The 19,157-nt window shown below is 48.7% G+C and overlaps 1 protein-coding gene across 1 annotated transcript; it reads left to right on the top strand.

Moving 5' to 3' along the window:
- Positions 1 to 142: 142 nt before the first annotated feature.
- TBX22 (T-box transcription factor 22) lies at positions 143 to 7,731 on the top strand. Its single transcript, XM_069811577.1, has 8 exons — positions 143 to 484; positions 579 to 708; positions 1,026 to 1,127; positions 1,397 to 1,571; positions 1,744 to 1,908; positions 2,357 to 2,421; positions 2,507 to 2,592; positions 5,479 to 7,731. The coding sequence occupies exons 1-8, from the start codon at positions 349 to 351 to the stop codon at positions 6,087 to 6,089; spliced, it is 1,470 nt and encodes a 489-aa protein (XP_069667678.1). The 5' UTR covers positions 143 to 348; the 3' UTR covers positions 6,090 to 7,731.
- The last annotated feature ends 11,426 nt before the right edge of the window (positions 7,732 to 19,157 follow it).

Here is a 19,157-nt window from a genome sequence, read left to right as displayed (position 1 = left end):
TTGATCCTAGACGGGGCTGGCTCCTCTTCCCCCGCTCTTCCCCTCCACCTCCCTCTCTCCCCTCCCTCCCCCCCCCCCCCCGCCCTGTTACTCCTATGAAATGTCACTCAATGTTTCTTATGCTCCCACCAGTTTCCAAAACAAACAGTGGAAGCTGCAGCCGGCTATTGATTCAGTTGGATGCGAGAAGATCCCGCCGTCGTCTCTACCCCCCGACGGCAACCAACCGAGGGTCGTTGGGTACCGACCGCGATGGAACCGTCACCTCCACCCGCCTGAACCCCTCTACCGCCCGGGGAAAGGGGGGGACGGGGGAGACACCCCCAGACCTGGGGTAGAGGGGGGGGGATGGCTCTGAGCTCCCGGGCCCACGCTTTCTCGGTGGAAGCCTTGGTGGGACGCTCCACCAAAAGGAAGGGAACGGATGGTGGCGAAGAAGAGAGCGGGCTCGCTTGTCGGCAGAACCGCAGAGTCCCGGAGCCGGGTTGGTACCGGTGGGGGCCTCCCCCCCCCAATCCCACCCCCCCAACCCCAACCCACCTCCCTAGTCATCCCCCTCCATTTTCTCTTTCCTGCAGAAAAACGGCCTAAAACAGGCACCGAGAGCCGGGAGGCAGGGGCCGGGGTGCAGGTGGAGTTGCAGGGCTCCGAGCTCTGGAGGAGGTTCCATGAGATCGGCACCGAGATGATCATCACCAAGGCCGGCAGGTACCGGCTGCACAGCCGCCCCTCTGTCCCCCCCCCTTCCCAGCGCCGATGGCCCCTTTGCCCCCTCGCTTGTTTGGTTTTTCTTTTTTTTTCATCGTGGCTTTGCTTTTTCTTTGTGGTTTTTTCTTTTTTACTTTTTGGTTGGGATATTTTTCTTTGTTTGCCTTTTTTTCCCCCGCTATTTTTGTTGAGTTTGAAATTTTTTTTTTCTCCCCGTGCCCGTTTAGTTGGGGGTTTTTTGTTTGGTTTTTTTTTTCAACTCTTTTTCATCATTTAACCGGCAACTTTGGCTCAGGACCTTCCCCCTCTGCCCGCAGGAGGATGTTCCCGTCGGTCAGGGTGAAGGTGAAGGGGCTGGAGCCGCTGAAGCAATACTACATCGCCATCGACGTCGTCCCGGTGGACTCCAAAAGATACAGGTACGGGCCTGGGGAGGGGGACACACACGCCAGTGGGGCAGCCCCACACCCCCCCACCCATGAACCCCCCCCGCACCCACGGGGGACCCCTCTTGCTGCCGTCCGCTCGGTCCCATCAGTGCGCCGATGTGAAATAGGGGTTGCACAGGCGTGGGGAGAGGGAGCGGGGGGGGAACTGCTGGGCTGGCATGGATAGAATCTATAGGTGTGCAGGGGGGGTGTTGGGGAAGGGGTCTCTGCCGGCTTGACCGCGGTCCGGTCCGGTCCAGGTACGTCTATCACAGCTCGCAGTGGATGGTGGCGGGGAACACGGATCATTCCTGCATCACCCCCCGGCTCTACATCCACCCCGACTCCCCCTGCTCAGGGGAGACCTGGATGAGGCAAATCATCAGTTTCGACCGGGTGAAGCTCACCAACAACGAGATGGACGACAAGGGGCACGTAGGTGTGGGGGGCTCGGGGCAGAGCATCACCCCAGCCAAAAAGCAGGGGACCGGTCCCTCTTGCCCTGGGGCTGAGGGCTGGCTCCCACCCGAGTCTCCCATCGGGTTTTCCTCCTGCCTTTCTCCCTCTGGGGGGGGGCTCAGCCTGCCTCTTCCCCCCCCCGGCACAGATCATCCTCCAGTCCATGCACAAGTACAAGCCCCGCGTCCACGTTATCGCCCAGGACTCCCGCTTCGATCTAGCGCAGATCCAGTCGCTGCCGGCCGAGGGGGTGCACAGCTTCTCCTTCCAGGAGACCGAGTTCACCACCGTGACGGCTTACCAGAACCAGCAGGTACCGGGGGGGGACCGGGATGGGCATCCCCGATGGTCCCGGGGACCGGGAGGGATGGAGACCCCCGACAGTCCCGGGATCCGGGAAGGATGGAGACCCCGACGGTCCCGGGATCCGGGGGAGAATGGAGAATCTTGACGGTCCCAGGATCTGGGGGAGGATGGAGACCCCCGACAGTCCCGGGGACCAGGGGAGGATGGAGACCCCGACCGTCCCGGGGACCTGGGAGGGATGGAGACCCCTGACAGTCCCGGGGACCAGGGGAGGATGGAGACCCCGACGGTCCCGGGACGGATGGAGACCCCGACAGTCCCGGGGACCGGGAGGGATGGAGACCCCGACGGTCCCGGGATCCGGGGGAGGATGGAGACCCCCAACGGCTGCAGCGGTCGGTCCCGGCCCCCACCCCCCGACACCCCAATGTCCCCTTATCCCCCCCCCTCCCCAGATCACGAAGCTGAAAATCGACAGGAATCCCTTCGCCAAAGGTTTTCGGGATCCCGGGAGGAACAGGTAAGAGCCGGGACCCCCCCTACCCCCCCCGTCGGGCCACCGGCCCCGCCGCGGCGCTGAGCCCGGTCTCCCCCCCACCCCGTAGGGGGGTCCTGGACGGGCTCCTGGAGACCTACCCGTGGCGACCCCCCCTCGCCCTGGATTTCAAGGCTTTCGGCGCAGACAGCCAGGGTAAGTCCCTCTTGCTGCCGTTTCTCCCACCCCGCCTCTCCCCGTGGCCTCGGGGCTGCGCCGCGGCCGCACGGCCGGAGCTCTCCCCCGGGGGGGGCGGGGGGTCTTAAACCATTAAGAAAAAAACGAACCGGCAGCCAAGGTAACGTTTTGGGAAGCCAATTCTACGTGTTTTCGGGCAAAAGTCCTGTTAAAATGGATTTGGGGAGCGGAGGACTCAGCCCGGGAAGAGAAGGGTACCGGCGCGGTTTGCCTTCATCGCCCGGCAGAAATCGGATTTAGGGGGGCAGAAAAAAAAATCTGAGTATGCAGGAGGCTGGTTTAGAGTCAGGTTGTTATGGCTTTGATCCCGTTATAGTTATTGTTTCTAGCAATTTTGAGAATATTAGCTAAAACCGCGGTCATAATGACCGCCGGGGTCTTCTGCAGCCAGCGGCTTCGGTGCAAGCAAACGCGTTGTGCGCCAGAAAATAAAATTATCCCCTCTTTAGGATGGAGCAGTCCCACGGGCTGTTAACTCCACAGGAATGCAGGGAAAAGGGAAAAGTTTTTCAGGGAAAACCATCTCCCGCCGCCTGACAAGCGCCTGTCGGTCTCTTACAGGACTTTTTTGCAGAAAAAAAAAAAGGCTTTTGGAAGTATTATTTGAAAACTGATTATTCATAGCGTGGAAGGAAAAAACTAACAGGGCATTTGCACATTGGAGTGCTCCGGTTTGGGTTTGAAGTCTCTGGTTTAAGTCCCATTTCTGTTAGGAACTCTTCAAAATATTGGGGCACACCAAATCACTCCTGTCTCTGTGGGGAAATGCTGCAAAAATCCCAGCAGAAATCCATGCGGTACAGGCGCAGAAATGCAGAGACATAAAAAAGCAGACTTGGGAGAAATTAAGAGGTTTATCAGGTTGTAAAGAGAACTAGATTTTTTTTTTCTTTTTTTTTCTTTTTTATTTAGAAAACACTTTATGCAAAAAAGCGCCTTTTGAACCCGTTTTGCAGGCTGGGATGCAGTACCGAGGAGAGGAGCTGATGGATGATGGGCTGCAGTGGGGAATGAGAGAACAGCAACTGCCTTGATTATTGTACAGATGCTACAATATTAGGGTTCCCTGGGATTTTTTTTTGCTAGTCTTAATGCAATTGGTATTTTTCTTCAGAGTTAATTTTCTGGACCAATGTATATATAACAAAATCTCCAGTTCCACTAATAATAAAACTGTATTTCTGAAGAAGAGCTGAAAAACAGAAATCCCGAAGCCCAAAAACCAGAAGGTAAATTAAAAGAAAGCATGAACAATATGCTGAAGGAAGAACTGGCCATAAATTTGGGATTTTTAAGCCTAATAGAAACGGCAGAAAGAATCTGCTCTTCGAGCTGCTCTGTCCTCCCCACGGCGATCCCCGTTCCCAAACTTGTACTGACAATCCTGTGCTATTTTTGCTTAGGATACCTTGAAGCAAATACTAACACTCCTTTGCTCTGCTACAGCTAGCTGCACAGGGATTCATTTGCTGCCTCGCACTCACGCATATCGCCTCAATCACATCATTTTACATGACCCAAAGTCCCTGAGTCCTGGGAGGACGTCAGGACGTGTACATCGGGAGAGGACCGGATCCCTGCCCTGCATCCACTCCTGCTGATGTCAGTAGTGAAACAGCCGCTGACATCAGCGGGGAAGGGTGAGACGTTGGAGCCGTAAAATATTCCTGGATTATTGCGACTAGGTGCTGCCTGCGCGTTACCTGACCTGTAAGATACTCTGCTTGCTGGGACTTTGCAAACTTAATTTGCACCACGTCCAAACGCTTTCTGTTTTTTTAAGGTTTGATGTACTAGCAGATATGGCTTGGTTATACAGTTGATTCTGTGTTGCTGATTGCATGTAAAGTCTGACCAGATCACATCCAGACAGTGCATCACTTGGAATTAAATGTAAATAGAGAAAAACACAGAGCAAAAATGGATCCGCATTCCCTTCCTTCCTTTCCCAGTGACCTCGGTAAGAAATGAAAATAAAGGGGGAAAAAAAACCCCAACCAACCCTCTGGAAGAATGTGGTAATGAATGTGCAGCAGAGACATACGGCTCTTAAATGCAGTTAGATGAAACCAGCATCTGTTTAGCACCAGGGCTGGCCGCTCCAGAGCACCATTCCCACGCCAGAGCAGCCGCTGCTTCTTCGTTTTTGCTCTTGATGTTGCTCCGGAGGAGCGGCGAGCCAGTGCTGAACAGTGATGTTATACACCAGTGGCCTCGGCAGCGCTCACACGTGTGTCGCTTTTCTACAAAATTATGAAAGTGTTCATTGATTCATTTCAGAAAGGAGAATGTTAAAATGACATGTGCATTTGAAGTTTCTGGAGACACCTCTAGTATTCAAGGGTATGTTTCAAATTGCATGGGAAGCCAAGTCAAATTAGTCAATTCCTGTGAGCAGGAAAGTACAAAAAAATTCTCCATCAGGCTGAATACGTTTTTTTGTTCTTGCGTACAAGGGGAAAAAGCTGCCTGTAATTTGCAGGAAAAATAGGGAACCTAAAACAGCAATGGTGTATGTATAACAGGAGAAGGTTATCGGTCATACAGCGAGGCACAGACGCGGCAGGTACCTGTATGTGTAGAGCTGAACTTTATAGCTGTCCCACTCTAGTGGATGGGATTAGATAAGTGTGAGTATTGTCCTTAAACAAGTGCCAAGTAGCAACGACATATAATTTACGGACAGATCTTCCCATTTTCCAGGAGCTGATTCTTGGAGCGGGTTTGTGCTTGGATGGACACCGGCAGCAGGGCGCTGAGGAGCGGGAGCAGGAGTCCTCCGGGGGCTCCTTGGCTGCGAACATCAGCTAGCCCAGCCTGGCCGATTTCTGGTTTTCCTTTCAGGTGGGAGCTCCAGTTCTTCGCCGGTGACCTCCAGCGGCGGGACGCCCTCTCCCCTCAACCCCCTGCTCTCTCCATCGTGCTCACCTCCCGCGTTTCACTTGTCGGCAAGCAACATTGGCGTGTCGTGCCCCGAGACCTACCTACACAACCTCAACGTGCCCCTCTACTACAAGATTTGTCCTACGGGCTTCTTAAGACAACAGTCTCTCATCTTTCCAAGCCACGAAAAACTGGGAGGCACCAACGCGCATCTTTTACCCCACGTCATGGTGGATATGCCAAAACTATCTTCCCTCGGCATAACCAATCTGAAAAATGCTAAAGCTGAAGACTTAAACGGGCAATGTCTACAAGTACCCAATTCTGCTAGTCAAATGCTGTATGGATTACATGCATCTGGAAACATTTTCCCATCAAGTCCCATTGCTCGGGAAGCACTTAATTGTTCTTTACATCCTCCATATGGCTTGTATGGTTATAACTTCTCTGTGCCATCTAGACTGATGAATGCAGCAAGCCATTTCAAAGTGAGTGACAGCATTCCTGCTTCTTTGAGAGATGGCAGATGTAATCACTCTAACTGGCACCCGACAATTAACCATTGCCTTTAGTGGAATTATGTAATATTTCTAAGCATTGATATGTAAAGCAAGCCTTTCCTTCCTTCATACCCAAGGGCTTGCTAGTTATCGACTATGAAATACTGCATGGTACAGGAGCGGTATGTCTAGGCATTTAACTTTTTTTTGCGGGCAAACGCGTCGTGTTGTTGGGAGGGTGGAGGATCTGGGAGCGTGGAGGGTCTGAGATGATCCACAGCAAGGTGATACCTTTTGGTAGTATTTATGTCATGGTTGTAGGTTAAAAGCAAACTGTACAGTCACCTTTTTAATATTTGCACTCTGAAGTGGGAACGTAGCCGTATACATTTCTACAAATATGTTTTCCTGAAACTCTTTATCTAGCTTGCCTTTAGTTAGCTCAAAGCCCTAGTGAGCTTCTGCTCACCCACTTGAGATTTTCCACTTATTTGAAAGGGACTATTTGAGACCTTGAGTCAGCAAAGGAGCCATATTTGGCCAAGTGCTCGAGCGTGTTCTCAAGTTCCCTTGGCTTTAATGGGTCCTAATTACTGACAAGGAAGTGCCTTGTTCTCCAGGACCCAGATGACTCGGTTATCAGAGTGGGGACGTAAATCCAAGTATCCACTGCCAAGGTAAAGAAAGACAGGATAAAAGATGGATGTGTTCCTACCTTGTGGGGATGAGAAAGCAGAGTCTGATGCAGGGGTGTCCCAAGAGCCCTCCTCTCCGTGCTCCTGCTTCTGGCGATCTGCAGGAGGTGGTAGTGCAGAGCAGCACCAGCGTTGACGGCGTGGTGGGAAGGAACAGGGGATGGGGGGTCACGCATCTCCCCCATGGTGAGACGGATCTATGCTGGGGGACCGCGGGGGATACACCTCGGAGAGCCGTGTGGGATGAAACACCTCCAGGAGGCCCGCAGGACACTCCTCCTGCCCAGCGCTTTCAGCCTCGGGGGACACGGAAGATCCACCTGGGATCGCATCCGCCAGCCGGTGCCCGAGGGAAGGGGCTGGGATGCTCCTTGGCAGAGCTTTTCTGCAGAGTTACAACACTATGGGCCCCAAAACATGAGATTTTTCTATTCCTTCCAAAAGTCCTCTTTGTTTTATTATAACCTGTGGATATTCTTGTTATTCCTGTAAATAATCTCTAGCTCCCAAGGGCACAATATAACTCGCAATAAATTGGGGCACAGCTTTTATTCTTTATTTGATCGATGCTCAGTCCCTACCTGAAGCCAAATTTATTATTTGATATATGACAGAGATTTGAAAATAATGCTTGACTGGGACCGGCTGCATTTTGGGATTAAGATAAGAGAATCCTGTATTTACAAATGTAACGCAGCACTATTTAGGGATTAAGTGCAGGTTTAAAACTCAAAATTGGTATCACAATTTCAGTTTTACTTTCACCCATAACAGACAACAAATTAAGAACAGAACAAGCCGTGTCAAAAGCTGTTAAAATAACAAAAACTCACACTTTTACTTTCATCAGACTTTGCTAAAAATCAGACAACATTGGTTTCCCTAATTTACCTGCTTTGAGCGTTCAGAGCCCCCAACGATACCAGTATGAAGCGGTGGGCCAAGCTTGCCTTGCTAAATGGTCTGTACAACTGTAAAAATGAACAAACCTGCTTTCTTGTGCTGTTTCTTAGCAGTTTATCTCACTATTTTTATTAAAAAGAAAAGAAACTTTTTTTTTTTCATTCGGGAGTCCTTCTTTCCAAGCCATCCCTCATCATCAGTGGTGGCCGAATTCCCACGGGCGAGCTCGCTGCAGGCGCTGGGAATGGGCTCTGCAAAGCGCTGCGGATCTCCGAGCACTCCCCTCGGGCTGAGGGACCGAGCACCGGCCCCCACATGTGGTTATACTTTGGGGGAACTGGAAGACTCTTCCAGATCAGTCACGGATTCGTGGGTGGATGCAATGGGTAACTTCCAATTTTCCAAATATTTGCGGTTGTATAAGATATTCCAGAGTTGCTGGCCATGAGCTGGTAATCCAATAAATCAGTGTTGGTCTAGTTAAAAACATGACCGATAATGACTAGAATAGATATTTCCAGTACGGACAATTTTACAGCCATAGATATTTAAATTGAGATCAGATAAATTCCATCTACTACAGCTGAGCAAATGCTTTTTTTGATGGGACCCATCTCATTCCGACTCGGAGCATGTCTGCAAACGGGCACGGGATTTCCCAGAGCTGCCTGTTTATTCTGTGCCTTTTGGCATGAAACTACAAACCCAGCATCTGGGGGATACGCTCCAACAGCGATGCTCAGCGAATTCCAGTGGAATTGGGTTGGGTTTTGATGCGCCTGGTCCCGTAAGAGCCCAATTTTCGCCACCCTCCCCGATCACAGCCACATGGAAAACACTCCCAGAGCCTGGTGCCTGCAAGGGATGCGGGACACCGGCACCCGTGTCCCTTGGGTGCTGGCACCGGGCTCCAGGGAGGACGCAGTGCTCATCAGCGTGGGTGAGGCAGACGTATAAATACCAGTTTGCTCCATACGAGAGGTCAGCACGGCATGAAACTGTCAGATCTGCATTCTCCGAGGTTCATTTCTATTTCCTTTGCCTTTACCTCCTGATTTTATCCTTTCAAAAATCATTATAATGAATGAAAAAAGATGTGGGGATATTTTCAGGCAGTCATAGCTCTCTGTCCTGATGCCCCCGTGGTCACTTCAGACCCAGCAAAGGCTCCCCGACCGTCCCGCCACGGGAGTATTTTCCATACCAGCAATGGTAATTCATCTGAGTTGCTCACATTATCACACAGATAGTTCTGCTTGTATGAGAAAAACTGTGCTCAAAACAGTGGATAACCTGCTCGCTGCTTTCTAGGGGTGCTTGTGAAAACGGCTGCTGGTGGGAGGTGAGTGGCAGAACCCGAGAGAGTAAGTCAGTATAATAAATCATAATTTATTAAATATGAAACTGGGGGAATTGAGGTCAATATTTCAAGCCGGTCCACGTGCCTGTAAATACAAATACATTACATGCTGCTTTGGACTTCCTCCCATTAACATTATTTGGAAACCTGTGGCAATGGCAAAAGTTCACAGTTCTTCAGACTTAATGGGTGAATACAAACATAAACCCAGTATTATGGTGCTATTTTTAAAGGGGAACAGGGAGAAAATAATCAAAGATTTTTTTTTAAAGATTAAACCTGCTGAACAATCTTAGCTGGTAGTCATATGACTTTTCCCAAGAGGAGTTTGAAGTTACTTGGGAGTATCTGATCCCATTTATAGCACTCGGTAAATAAAACTGGCTGTACCAAGGGCACCATGTCCATACTCAACACTGGGACATGGGATGGGCTCAGTGCTCCGACACCAGGAAGCTGATTTAAAAATCAAGGAGACAAAAAAAAATCCCCCAGCAATAATGTTTTTAATCAAGGTGCAGTTTACTATCCAGTTTCACCCAAATTTAATACATCTATTGGAGAAGCCAAACGTGCAAGGGGACCGTGGGACGTAGCTTTTTCTGATCGAAGTGCCTCAGTTCACATTTGATCTTCTGAGGTTTGGTCTGTAATTAGATGATAATTTGTATCACAATTATGCAAAACAAACGAGGATTGGATAGCAAGATAGACCAGAACAAATAAGCACCCAGAACATTTGAAATGCATCCAGTGTTAAAACGATGTACATGTGTGGCTGGGGCCAGGGGGGACATGCTGTTCCAATAAAGCTGCAGAAAGGGAAAAGGCCAGTATCGGTTCCTACAAAAGTTTCAAATGCTCATGTTTACAAATTTGTATTGCACATTAATATGTAAACACACGCTATTGGAAACAGATGACTCCGCAATATTTACGTGTCCTTTCTTCTTAGTTTTGGGTGTCTGTTTGTCTCCCAGAATACACAAAACGTGCAGTGACTCTTTTAAAACATGACTCAGAAAGCTAAATAAGAGGTACAGTATCTGAAGGCACAATTCTAAAATCTCCAGCGCCGCAGCAGCTCTCCCGGCCCCTTGATGTATTTTGGGTGCTGGGTACAGGGGGATGCATCCCCCGACTCCTCCTGGGGTTGTGCTACGAGCACTCAATGGCTGGGGCCGCACTTTGCAGTCCCTGGTGTTTAAACTAAAGTAATTTTGCAAAGGACAAGAAAAAAAACACCTTCCTTGCAATCCGTATAAAAGCTTGGGACTTGTCAATCACCTTTTCTTTCACCCGTTGATTTGCATTTTAGGACGCAAGCTCGGGGCACCCCTTTCTGTGCTCGGCCGTGTCTGGGCAAATGTCAGCCCCCCCGGCCCCCGTGGAGTTAAAGCCGGTGTCAGAAAGCCTGGGCGCAGCAATCCCGGCTGTTGGGAATTAAATTGGCTGCAAGGACTTTTGCAGATGTTGGGTATTGCGCTGCAAGCTGCTCGTGCTCACCAGAGCTCTGCTCTCACTGAGCTCGTGTAGTTTCTGAATTTTACAGTTATTTATAAACCCAATTCTCCTCTGCGTCCCCTCGGTGACATTCCCAAGAAGGACCTACCGTCTACGTCCGTACATCAAACAATTTCCTCCCAGATTGCTTATCCTAAAGCACCAAGTTTTAATTTTATTGTAGCAATTAAGTACAAGAAGTAGTCCAGGTTTTGTGAAGGACCCTGTGAGCTTGTAAATCAAATGACACAAACCAGCAAGTAAAACTCAAGACCTTTCTGGAGAGGAAAACACCAGCGATAAGGGAGAACCCCCAGGAAAAATAATATTTGCTGTCTAAGGAGGCAGATCCTGAACAAAACCAGAGATGGGGGCAGGGGCTCAGGATGCCTTCTAGCTCTCTGAAGTCTGAAGATATATTAGATGCACTAAAGAGGTTTTCAGACATTTTCTCTTATTTTAAAAGCCTCGCTCGTTCAGGTTTTTAGAGAATGGCTTTTTGGAGAAATTCACTTTTTCCTTCTTGGCGCTGGCTCCAGATCTCATCTCCGAGCTGGGTCCCAGCTCCAACAATTTCCTCCGGGCCCTGCCCAGCAGCTGGGAGCACTTAGCAGCTCATCCGCCCCATCGGGCTCACCTGCGTGAGTGAGCCCTGACAGGTCCATCTGCTTCCAGTCAGGCCTGCAAATAAAACGGGGCCTCGACTCCAAAGGAAGAAAAGAGTAATGGACTCGCGTGGTTACTTAGAGTTACTCTTGCTATTACTCAGATGATGCTCTGGGGGTGGATGCTGCCTTCTGCTCCGGCAACGAGCTGCTGCATCCCTTCACCGTGGACCTGCAGCCTGAAACCAGCAGAAATACCCTTTTTTTATTCACGTTTGGGAGAAGATGCTCGTCGCCGTTGCACTCGCCATGAAATACACGATATTAAACACCAGTCGGCATCGCTGTGGGAAGGACCGTGATATCTGTTTGTACAGTGGGATGCTGCCCTGGCTGTGCCCACCTCATCCCAAGCCCTCGGTGGCTTTAACCATCGTTTTCCATCTTAGGTTACTATAAACACCTTGGAGATTCTGCTTTTGATGGGATGCTAAACACGCTGCAGAAAAAGCCCTCTATATTTAAGGCAGTCTGGTAAATTTTGGAGGTGGGACTGTGTTTCATGGGGGTCTTCAATACCAGGACAAAGTGGAGGGATCCAGGAGGCTGGACTGGTTTATCCTCAACCGGCACCACGATGCCTTCCATGCAGACTGCCATTTTAAACTTAAAAAAAACCCCAAACAACAAAGAAGAGCATAAATCCAGATACAGAGGACCATTTCGAGTGCTAAACTGTTCTTAATACAGCAATACAGTGTTTAAACTAAGAATTAATATCAGACAATGGAGGGAAGGCTGGCAGCTCGGAAAGCTCCCGCATGCCCCAAAGCTGCGGGGATGCTCGAAGGCAAAACCTCCCTATCTCAAAGGTGCCTTCAAGCGAGTCAAGTAAGAGCTGATCTTCTTGCAGGACTTGAGGTTTAGGGGCTGGAATTAGGGTTTTTTCTCCCTGCAATGAGAGCATTTCACATGTCTTTCCCTATGAATATTTGCCCGGGGCTTTAAAAGGAGGAGTGTGAGCTACAGGCACCACTGCCTGTGTGCAACAAACAGATTTAATTTAGGTTTACACAGATATCTTCATTTCTACAGTCTCGCAGCAATCTTTACATAGGAAAGTGTTAATAAACTTAAAGTGGAGAACAAATGGTCTTTAAAAAAAAATTGATCGCCAACTACTTTTCTTCCATGGAATAAAAACCATGCTGACTATCCAGCTGCCCCGCTCAGGATGTGCAGGTACCGCATGTCTCCCTTTACCAGCAACGCTGTTAGCTTTAGCCCTTTGCTGAATTCTTCTTTTATCTTCATTAAAAGTCTTACTGTAAAATTAATCAAAGTTGATAAGTTATTTCCTGTATCGTATTTCTTCTAACGTTATCAATATTGCTAATAAAAATATAGATTGAAACAATATGTTGTAATGTCCAGGATATAAGCCAGATTCTGCTGCAGCTCAAATAAATATGAATTCGGCCTTTGGCTTTCATAAAAGCAGGATAATGTCTCTATCTGGGCTATTCTAACGGATAACATCAGCCCTTTTTTCTTCTCAATACTACCAGAATTTAAGAATTTAGACTGGTAGAAGACATACAACTCATGTTTCCTGAAGATTTTCAAGATTAAACCAAAGCAAAGAAAAGCAAAGCCCCAAACTTTGTTTCCAACTGAAACGAAACCCAACATTTCAAAAGCCTTCGTGCTTCGAAAGCACTGACGCTTGCCACGTTGGACGTTGCAATTACACATGAGAAGCTCTTGAGGCAAGGGATGTCGAGGAGAGGACAGGGAAGAGCTCGTCTGGACCCGGCCAGGTCCGGGTGCTTCATCCCCGCTGCCGTTCCTCCTTCCCAAGCTGACATCCCCCTTTTCTGAGATGGTTTTTGGTCAAATGGGTTTGGACAGTGTTTGAGAGCCGCGTGTGCCGGTGCGGACCTCTCCGCTTTGCTGGGCTCCTCTCGCTGCTTTGAAGACCCTATGGAGAGTTGGGATTTCTTCAATCCAATGTGTATGAAAGGTCCATCTGAGAAACGCATCCTATTAACTGCTGATCCGAGGAGCATGGTTGCTGGGTCTGGCTGGTGAGACAGCCGCAGCACCCCGCTCCAAACTTGAGCTTCCCAAATGACCAAAAGATCACTTATTTTTAAATTGTTTTCGAGTATCATACATGCAGCTGGAATCACGGGCCATAAAAAGGAGGAATTTCACTGGGTAGGTCTCCTGGACACAGAACAGAGCAGAGGATGGAAATGAGATCCAGCTCTGCTCAAGCTGAAATTTTTCGGAGGAGATGGCGAGCACCTCTGCTAGCCATCACGCATCAGGCTCGCAGGGCAGGGATGCTCCTGCATCTGCTGACGGTTCCCATCACCCCGCATCGGATCCAGACCCTGCTCAGGCTCCCAGTGGGAAAACTCTCTCCAAAATTTGGAAGCTTCTGGGAATCCCAGGGGATGCATCCCTCACCAGCCAGAGCCACGGTTTGGAGGTAGCAGGGACCGGGGCGGTGTCCCCAAAGCTCTCCCCGTGGATTTGCTTCACAGCAGGTGAAAACACAGATGAGTGATTTTCAGATAATTTGTCAGTTTAAAAAAAAATTAATCAAAACATCCCTGGGGTAAGGGAAAGCGTTTTGAGTGGTTTATTTGCAGTAATTGGGCTTGGTCAGTTTTGATCTCGGCATTTCTGCCCTGACAGCCACACTCGCCCCAGCGCCAGCCCCCGCGCTTTAATTCCTCTTTTTTTTTCTTAAAATAGGACACACCTGTGAGGAAGGCAAGTTTCTTCAAGACATTCCTGATCTGGAGCGTATTAAACCGATATTTTTGTTTTGTATTTTTGATGATTTGCTCCAGTGATAACATAATAGCATGATATTTTGCCTGGGACTGATTAAAACATTTCTTTTGATCAGCGCAGCAGATTGAAACAGTTGTTTATTACTGGACAAAGCTTCGAGAAAAAGCAGAAAAAAAGAAAGGCAGAAAAAAGAAACGTCTCTGGGTGGTTGTTTGGTCTGCTTTACGCCAGGGGTATTTCCTTCACTTTGGGAAAATTCTCTGTTCCAGCCAGGGTTGGGGTTTGGGAAGTGAGAGGAGGGAAGGACGATCCATCACGCTGATGGACAACGGCTGAAAACCTGGGCATTGGTTGTTAAAACTACATGTGTGCTGAATAAAACTCATTTCTCCCTCACAGGACACACCAGTTGCCCAGATCATAACTAATGAATTTCTATAACCAAATGTAACGTTTCCTAGAAAGGTTGTCCTTTTAAGCTGTTTCAACCACTGCACGTCTCAAAGCTGCCTAAATTTTAGAATGTAACACTTAAGTTAAAAAAAACTTTTTTTGCTTTATTAACTGAAGGCAGCATCATATTGTTACAAACCCACAACATCTGAATGTAAATGTGTTATTTTGGTTTAACTCCAGTTCCTATAAAGGCTTTCAAGACTATAGATTTTAATTACATGAATATTTTTAATAAAATCCCCGATTTAACTGCTGGCAAGACTGTAAGGGAAAAAACAATAATATCTGGCTCTGTCTGTTTGACAGAATAATTCTTCAAGTTACATTTGCCACATTCACGCAGCTGCGACCAATAACCCTGCTGTCTTTATTATTCTCCTACGATATGAAATTAAAATGAACTGGAAATGTTTATGCCGCAAATGGCGTGCAACACATTAAACAGATAACGCCAGCGAAGGTTTTGCTTAAAACAGGGGGTTTCTCCTCCAGCAGAGCCGGTCTGTAACTTAATCCCCTCTTTTCCCAGGCAGCGGAGATTGCTGCTCTGCCGAAAGCCTCAGACACATAACAATATCTTCATTAAAGAGGAATTACTTCCATCTCGCCATCCCCAGGTGCCACTGAAAGTGGAGCTTTGTTTCATGTGGCCAGTTGCAATTCCTGTGTTTATATCAGTGGATTCCTTGGCTTCACGGGACATTTGGAGATAAATCTATTTTGGGTTTTGTTTGCTTCCCCTTGACTTTTCCCCGCAGCATGTTTAGAAGCTGCATATTAATTCCTCGGTCATGCCTTTGGTATTTTTCACCGGTTTCACAAAAAAAAAAAAAAAAGACCCGATCGCATTTAATCATCTCAACCCAACATACTTTTTGCTTGTTTGCACCGATCGATGAATTGAGCTTCACCAAATTCTTTCAGGCTGTTAATTCTGAAGGGCTCTATTCCCAACACGCGCACCTGCCCCGTGTTTTCCTTGCAAGGGGATACCTCTCCCCCGGCACACACATGCCGCTCAGGCAGCTTCGCCGGGAAATGCCAGGGCTGCGCCGAGGCGACTCGCTGACATACGTCTGCAAATCCATCTTCAGGAGGGAGGCAGAGCTGCGATTTGGAAATTTGTTTCATTTGTCCCCTCTATGTCCCCGTGGCGCAGGCTGAGCACCGTGCTAGTACACCGAAAGAGTTGAGAAATAGCACGTACTTCATTTGGGGGTGTTTCCAACGCCCCCAACGCAACCGCTGTGATTTTCACCCCATGCTGCTCCCTGGATGCCACCACCGCGTCCCGGTGGTGGATCCCCATCCTTGCCGTCCCACTCCTCCTCTCCCATCTGGCGAGCGCTGCTCTCCCCCGGTGCCGCAGGGCTGGAGGTCACGGCTCTCCGGTGGTCCCTCCGGGTTGCAGCAAACCCCTTCGAAACCCCCGAGCCCTTATCGATGAAGAAACCCTCTTCCCATGGACGGCACACCGTTTCTGCCCCCTGTGCACCCAGCGTCCCTCCTGGGGCTTCAGCAGCATCCCCTCGTGGCATGCTCTGTGCTGGGGTGCAGGTCTTGTGCTCTGATATTTTAAAGTTATGACGTAAAAAAGCCCTTTAGTGGCCTTGGTAGCATTTTGTTTCACGCGTGATGCACTGAGCGCTGTTTCCCTCTGAGATGATGGAAAAAAATAATTCAACACCTTCTCCAGGGCCAGGTCAGGTCTGCCTGTCAGTTTGCTTTTCACAATAGCAACATCACTTTGTTAACAAACTTCACTGACGTGACTAAATCTATCAACCGTTTCATTAATTATCCGTCAATTTAGTGCACTTCTCTTTCCAGCTCTGTGCCCTCTTCCCTCCCTCCCAGCATCCCGATCCCACCCCACTAACACACCCCTTCCCTGAAGTAGTGGAAGCAATTCATTAAGATATCATTTTGCACTGATGAGATAATTATCCACATTTCTAGCAAATAAAAGATAAAATCGATTTGTTTGTTCAGAGGGTTAAAGCAAGAGGAAGTTTTCTTTGGTTTTGAAATACAGGCTTGAAGTTGAAGTTCATTGATTTTAGCTTACAGCATTGATTTTCCATAGAAAAATTCTATGTGACACAGAAATGCAGAGACAACTATTTCTCTGATTTATGCACTTTACCACCACAGATTTTGAGGCATTAGACTTGAATGACCATCAAGGTGAGAGCAAGGACTGCTGAAAGCAGCCTGGGCCAGCTCACACCTTACCTCCCTTTGGCTTCCAGCACTCACACGAGCAATTTTAGTTTAAAAAAGCAATTGGAAAAATAGCATCAAAAGTTCAAAGCAGAGAAAGCCAGGACAGGGGAGCGGAGCAGCTTCCTCACCTCCCCGCTCCGTGCGGGGACACCGGGACCGTCCATCGTGCTGCCAGGGCACCTTTGTGGGGAGCTCCCAGATCTGGAATTGGGATTTCGGGAGGAATCTTGCTCCCTCCCGGGCAGTGCCAGGGCTGCTGCTGCCCGCAGCCCTTAGCAAACAGCCCTGCCCCGGCGAGGGGCTGCCATCTGGCCCTTTTGTTTTTCCAGTAACCTGTAGACACCGATAACATTTAACAATGAGATCTGGGTTATCACAGACCATTTGCTTTTTTTTTTTTTTTTTGCTTTTTTTTCCTATTCGTTTTGTTTTGTTAATCTCACTTTGTATTTTGCTTTGCTCCCGGTGCAAACCAAGGAGCTCCTCCGGGAAATCCCACGCCACCTCGTTTCCCCTCAGCAACAGCCCTTTTTGTCTCCTTTTGCCTTGCCTTTAAACCATTTTGATGCTGAAGGATTGTAGCAGAAGGCAGAAGCAGGACCCACTTCCTCCTTATCTTTCCATGATTTTTTTTCCATCGCACTTACAAGCGTGGACAGATGACAGCCACTGCAGGACGAGGTGACATCCCACTTTGCAAGTGTCACCCCACAGCCGCTCCTGGGCTGCAGATGGTCAGCGCTGCCCAAAATCAAGCCCAGTCCGAGCAGAATTGAGCTAAAACACGGCAACAATTGTGTTTCCTTTGGCGTGGAAGTAGAAATCACCTGGAGGGGTTTTGGAAGAAACCCTACCTTGGTCTCTGCGAGGGCAGGGTGCAGGCGGACCTGCCCAGGGCACGACTGATGCTTTGCATTTGCAGCCTGGCCAGGATACGGCCGAAAGCCAATAACTTTAACAGAAGCGTACAGGACTGAAGCAGTGAAGGGTTTTTTTCAGTGATCTCGGCTTTTCCTTTCTTCCCGGAGTCGGAGGTGGGAGCGGGAGGTCAGCGTTCTCTGTTCGGAGGCAGGCGGTCACGGAGCGGGGTGATGATGGATCAGTGCCGTCAGTGTATTGAGCCTTTTTTTGGCTGCCCGTCATGCTCTGCCCCTTTTCACTGTAAAGTTGACATTTCACGACATATCGTACTATTTCAGCTTTTAATGCACCAAACTAGTAGAAGGCTAAAAAGTTTGACTGCTGTGAGTTATTCATTTAATACTGACTTCTTGTTTGATTCTTGCTGCTAATGGCAGGACAGTCCCAAAGACAGCGGCTCCCGTTAACCATTAATCCATGGATTAATCTGTTTTGGGAAGCAATTCTGTCCATTCCACCGCAGCATATAGGCACCATACTGTCTGTGATACATGCGTGGAGTGTATTCCCAGGGGATTTCTGCTGCTCTGGAAGAGCCAGGAGGCCATACACAGCGTCCGTGTCCTTTTGGCACCCTAATTGCACTTGGGTGGGAAACCAAGAGCTCCTCGCAGTATGGCTCTGCCTCGGGCAGCCCAGAAGCTGCAGGAGAGCCAGCCCACATCAGGCACGTCCCAATATCACCTCTCCCAGTCAATTAGCAGCTTTCTGAGCTGATTGCTAATTACCTGCTGAGAAACGCTGTTTGCTGCTATACGGTGCTGGCTTGAGGAATGCAAACTCACATCAACTTTGCTTTAATATTTCGAAGCGTTAGGAAGCATCGCTGATTGTTCCTCCAGCAAAACCCCACGACCTCTAGATAGCACCTGCAGAAGGAAAAAATAGATTTAAAGGAGCACATAGTAATTTGGGGGAGTTTTGTTTGGTTTTTTTTTTTACCAGGGTCTTATAAGCAAAGCAGACTTTAATTAGCACCCTCCGAATTGCAGCATAAATCTTGCTGGCGAGGGAAGGAAGCGAACTGCGGCGCGAGCTGTCAGCAGCTCCCTATGATCTGACAGGGTCCAGCAAATGCTCCCCCCATCCTGACCCTGCCTGTCAATCAGCTTTCGGGGCAGAAGCCCCTTCTCACCTGCCTCTTGTCTCTTTGGCGAGGAGCAACAGCCAGCTACAATTTTGACTAGCTGTCATTTATCATTATTGGGAGAGGAAGGAGCTGGGGAGACACTCTTCACCCCGAAGGTGCAGGCAGAGCAGAATTTGAGATGATGGGTGGGGATTTCCACCGGCACAAATGGGAATAAGACTCGGAGCTTTCCAGGCTGTACCAAAAATAGCGGACCAATTTCAATCTCAATTATAGCTCAGTAACCCCAGAGTATAATTCAGAAGTCAGCTTCTAATATTTCAATTCAGGATAAAGAATAATATTCCACTTCCCCCTCCGCACTCCAAGCGATTTTCATTTCATAGGGGCTAATCTCGACTTGAACATGTGTTTCGGTGCGATACCGAAGGATATGAGTGTGCTAAAGAAAATATGCAAAAGAGTTATGTTGAAATGCCTGTGTTAAGATCTGCAGAGGAGCCAGCTTAATAATAGGGCTCCGTGCGACAAAATATTCCATTTATCACAGTAAAAAGTTACAAACGACTAATT

The sequence above is a fragment of the Haliaeetus albicilla genome, chromosome 23 (assembly GCF_947461875.1).
Source record: "Haliaeetus albicilla chromosome 23, bHalAlb1.1, whole genome shotgun sequence".
NCBI lineage: Eukaryota > Metazoa > Chordata > Aves > Accipitriformes > Accipitridae > Haliaeetus > Haliaeetus albicilla.
This window is presented reverse-complemented; position numbering and strand designations above follow the sequence as displayed.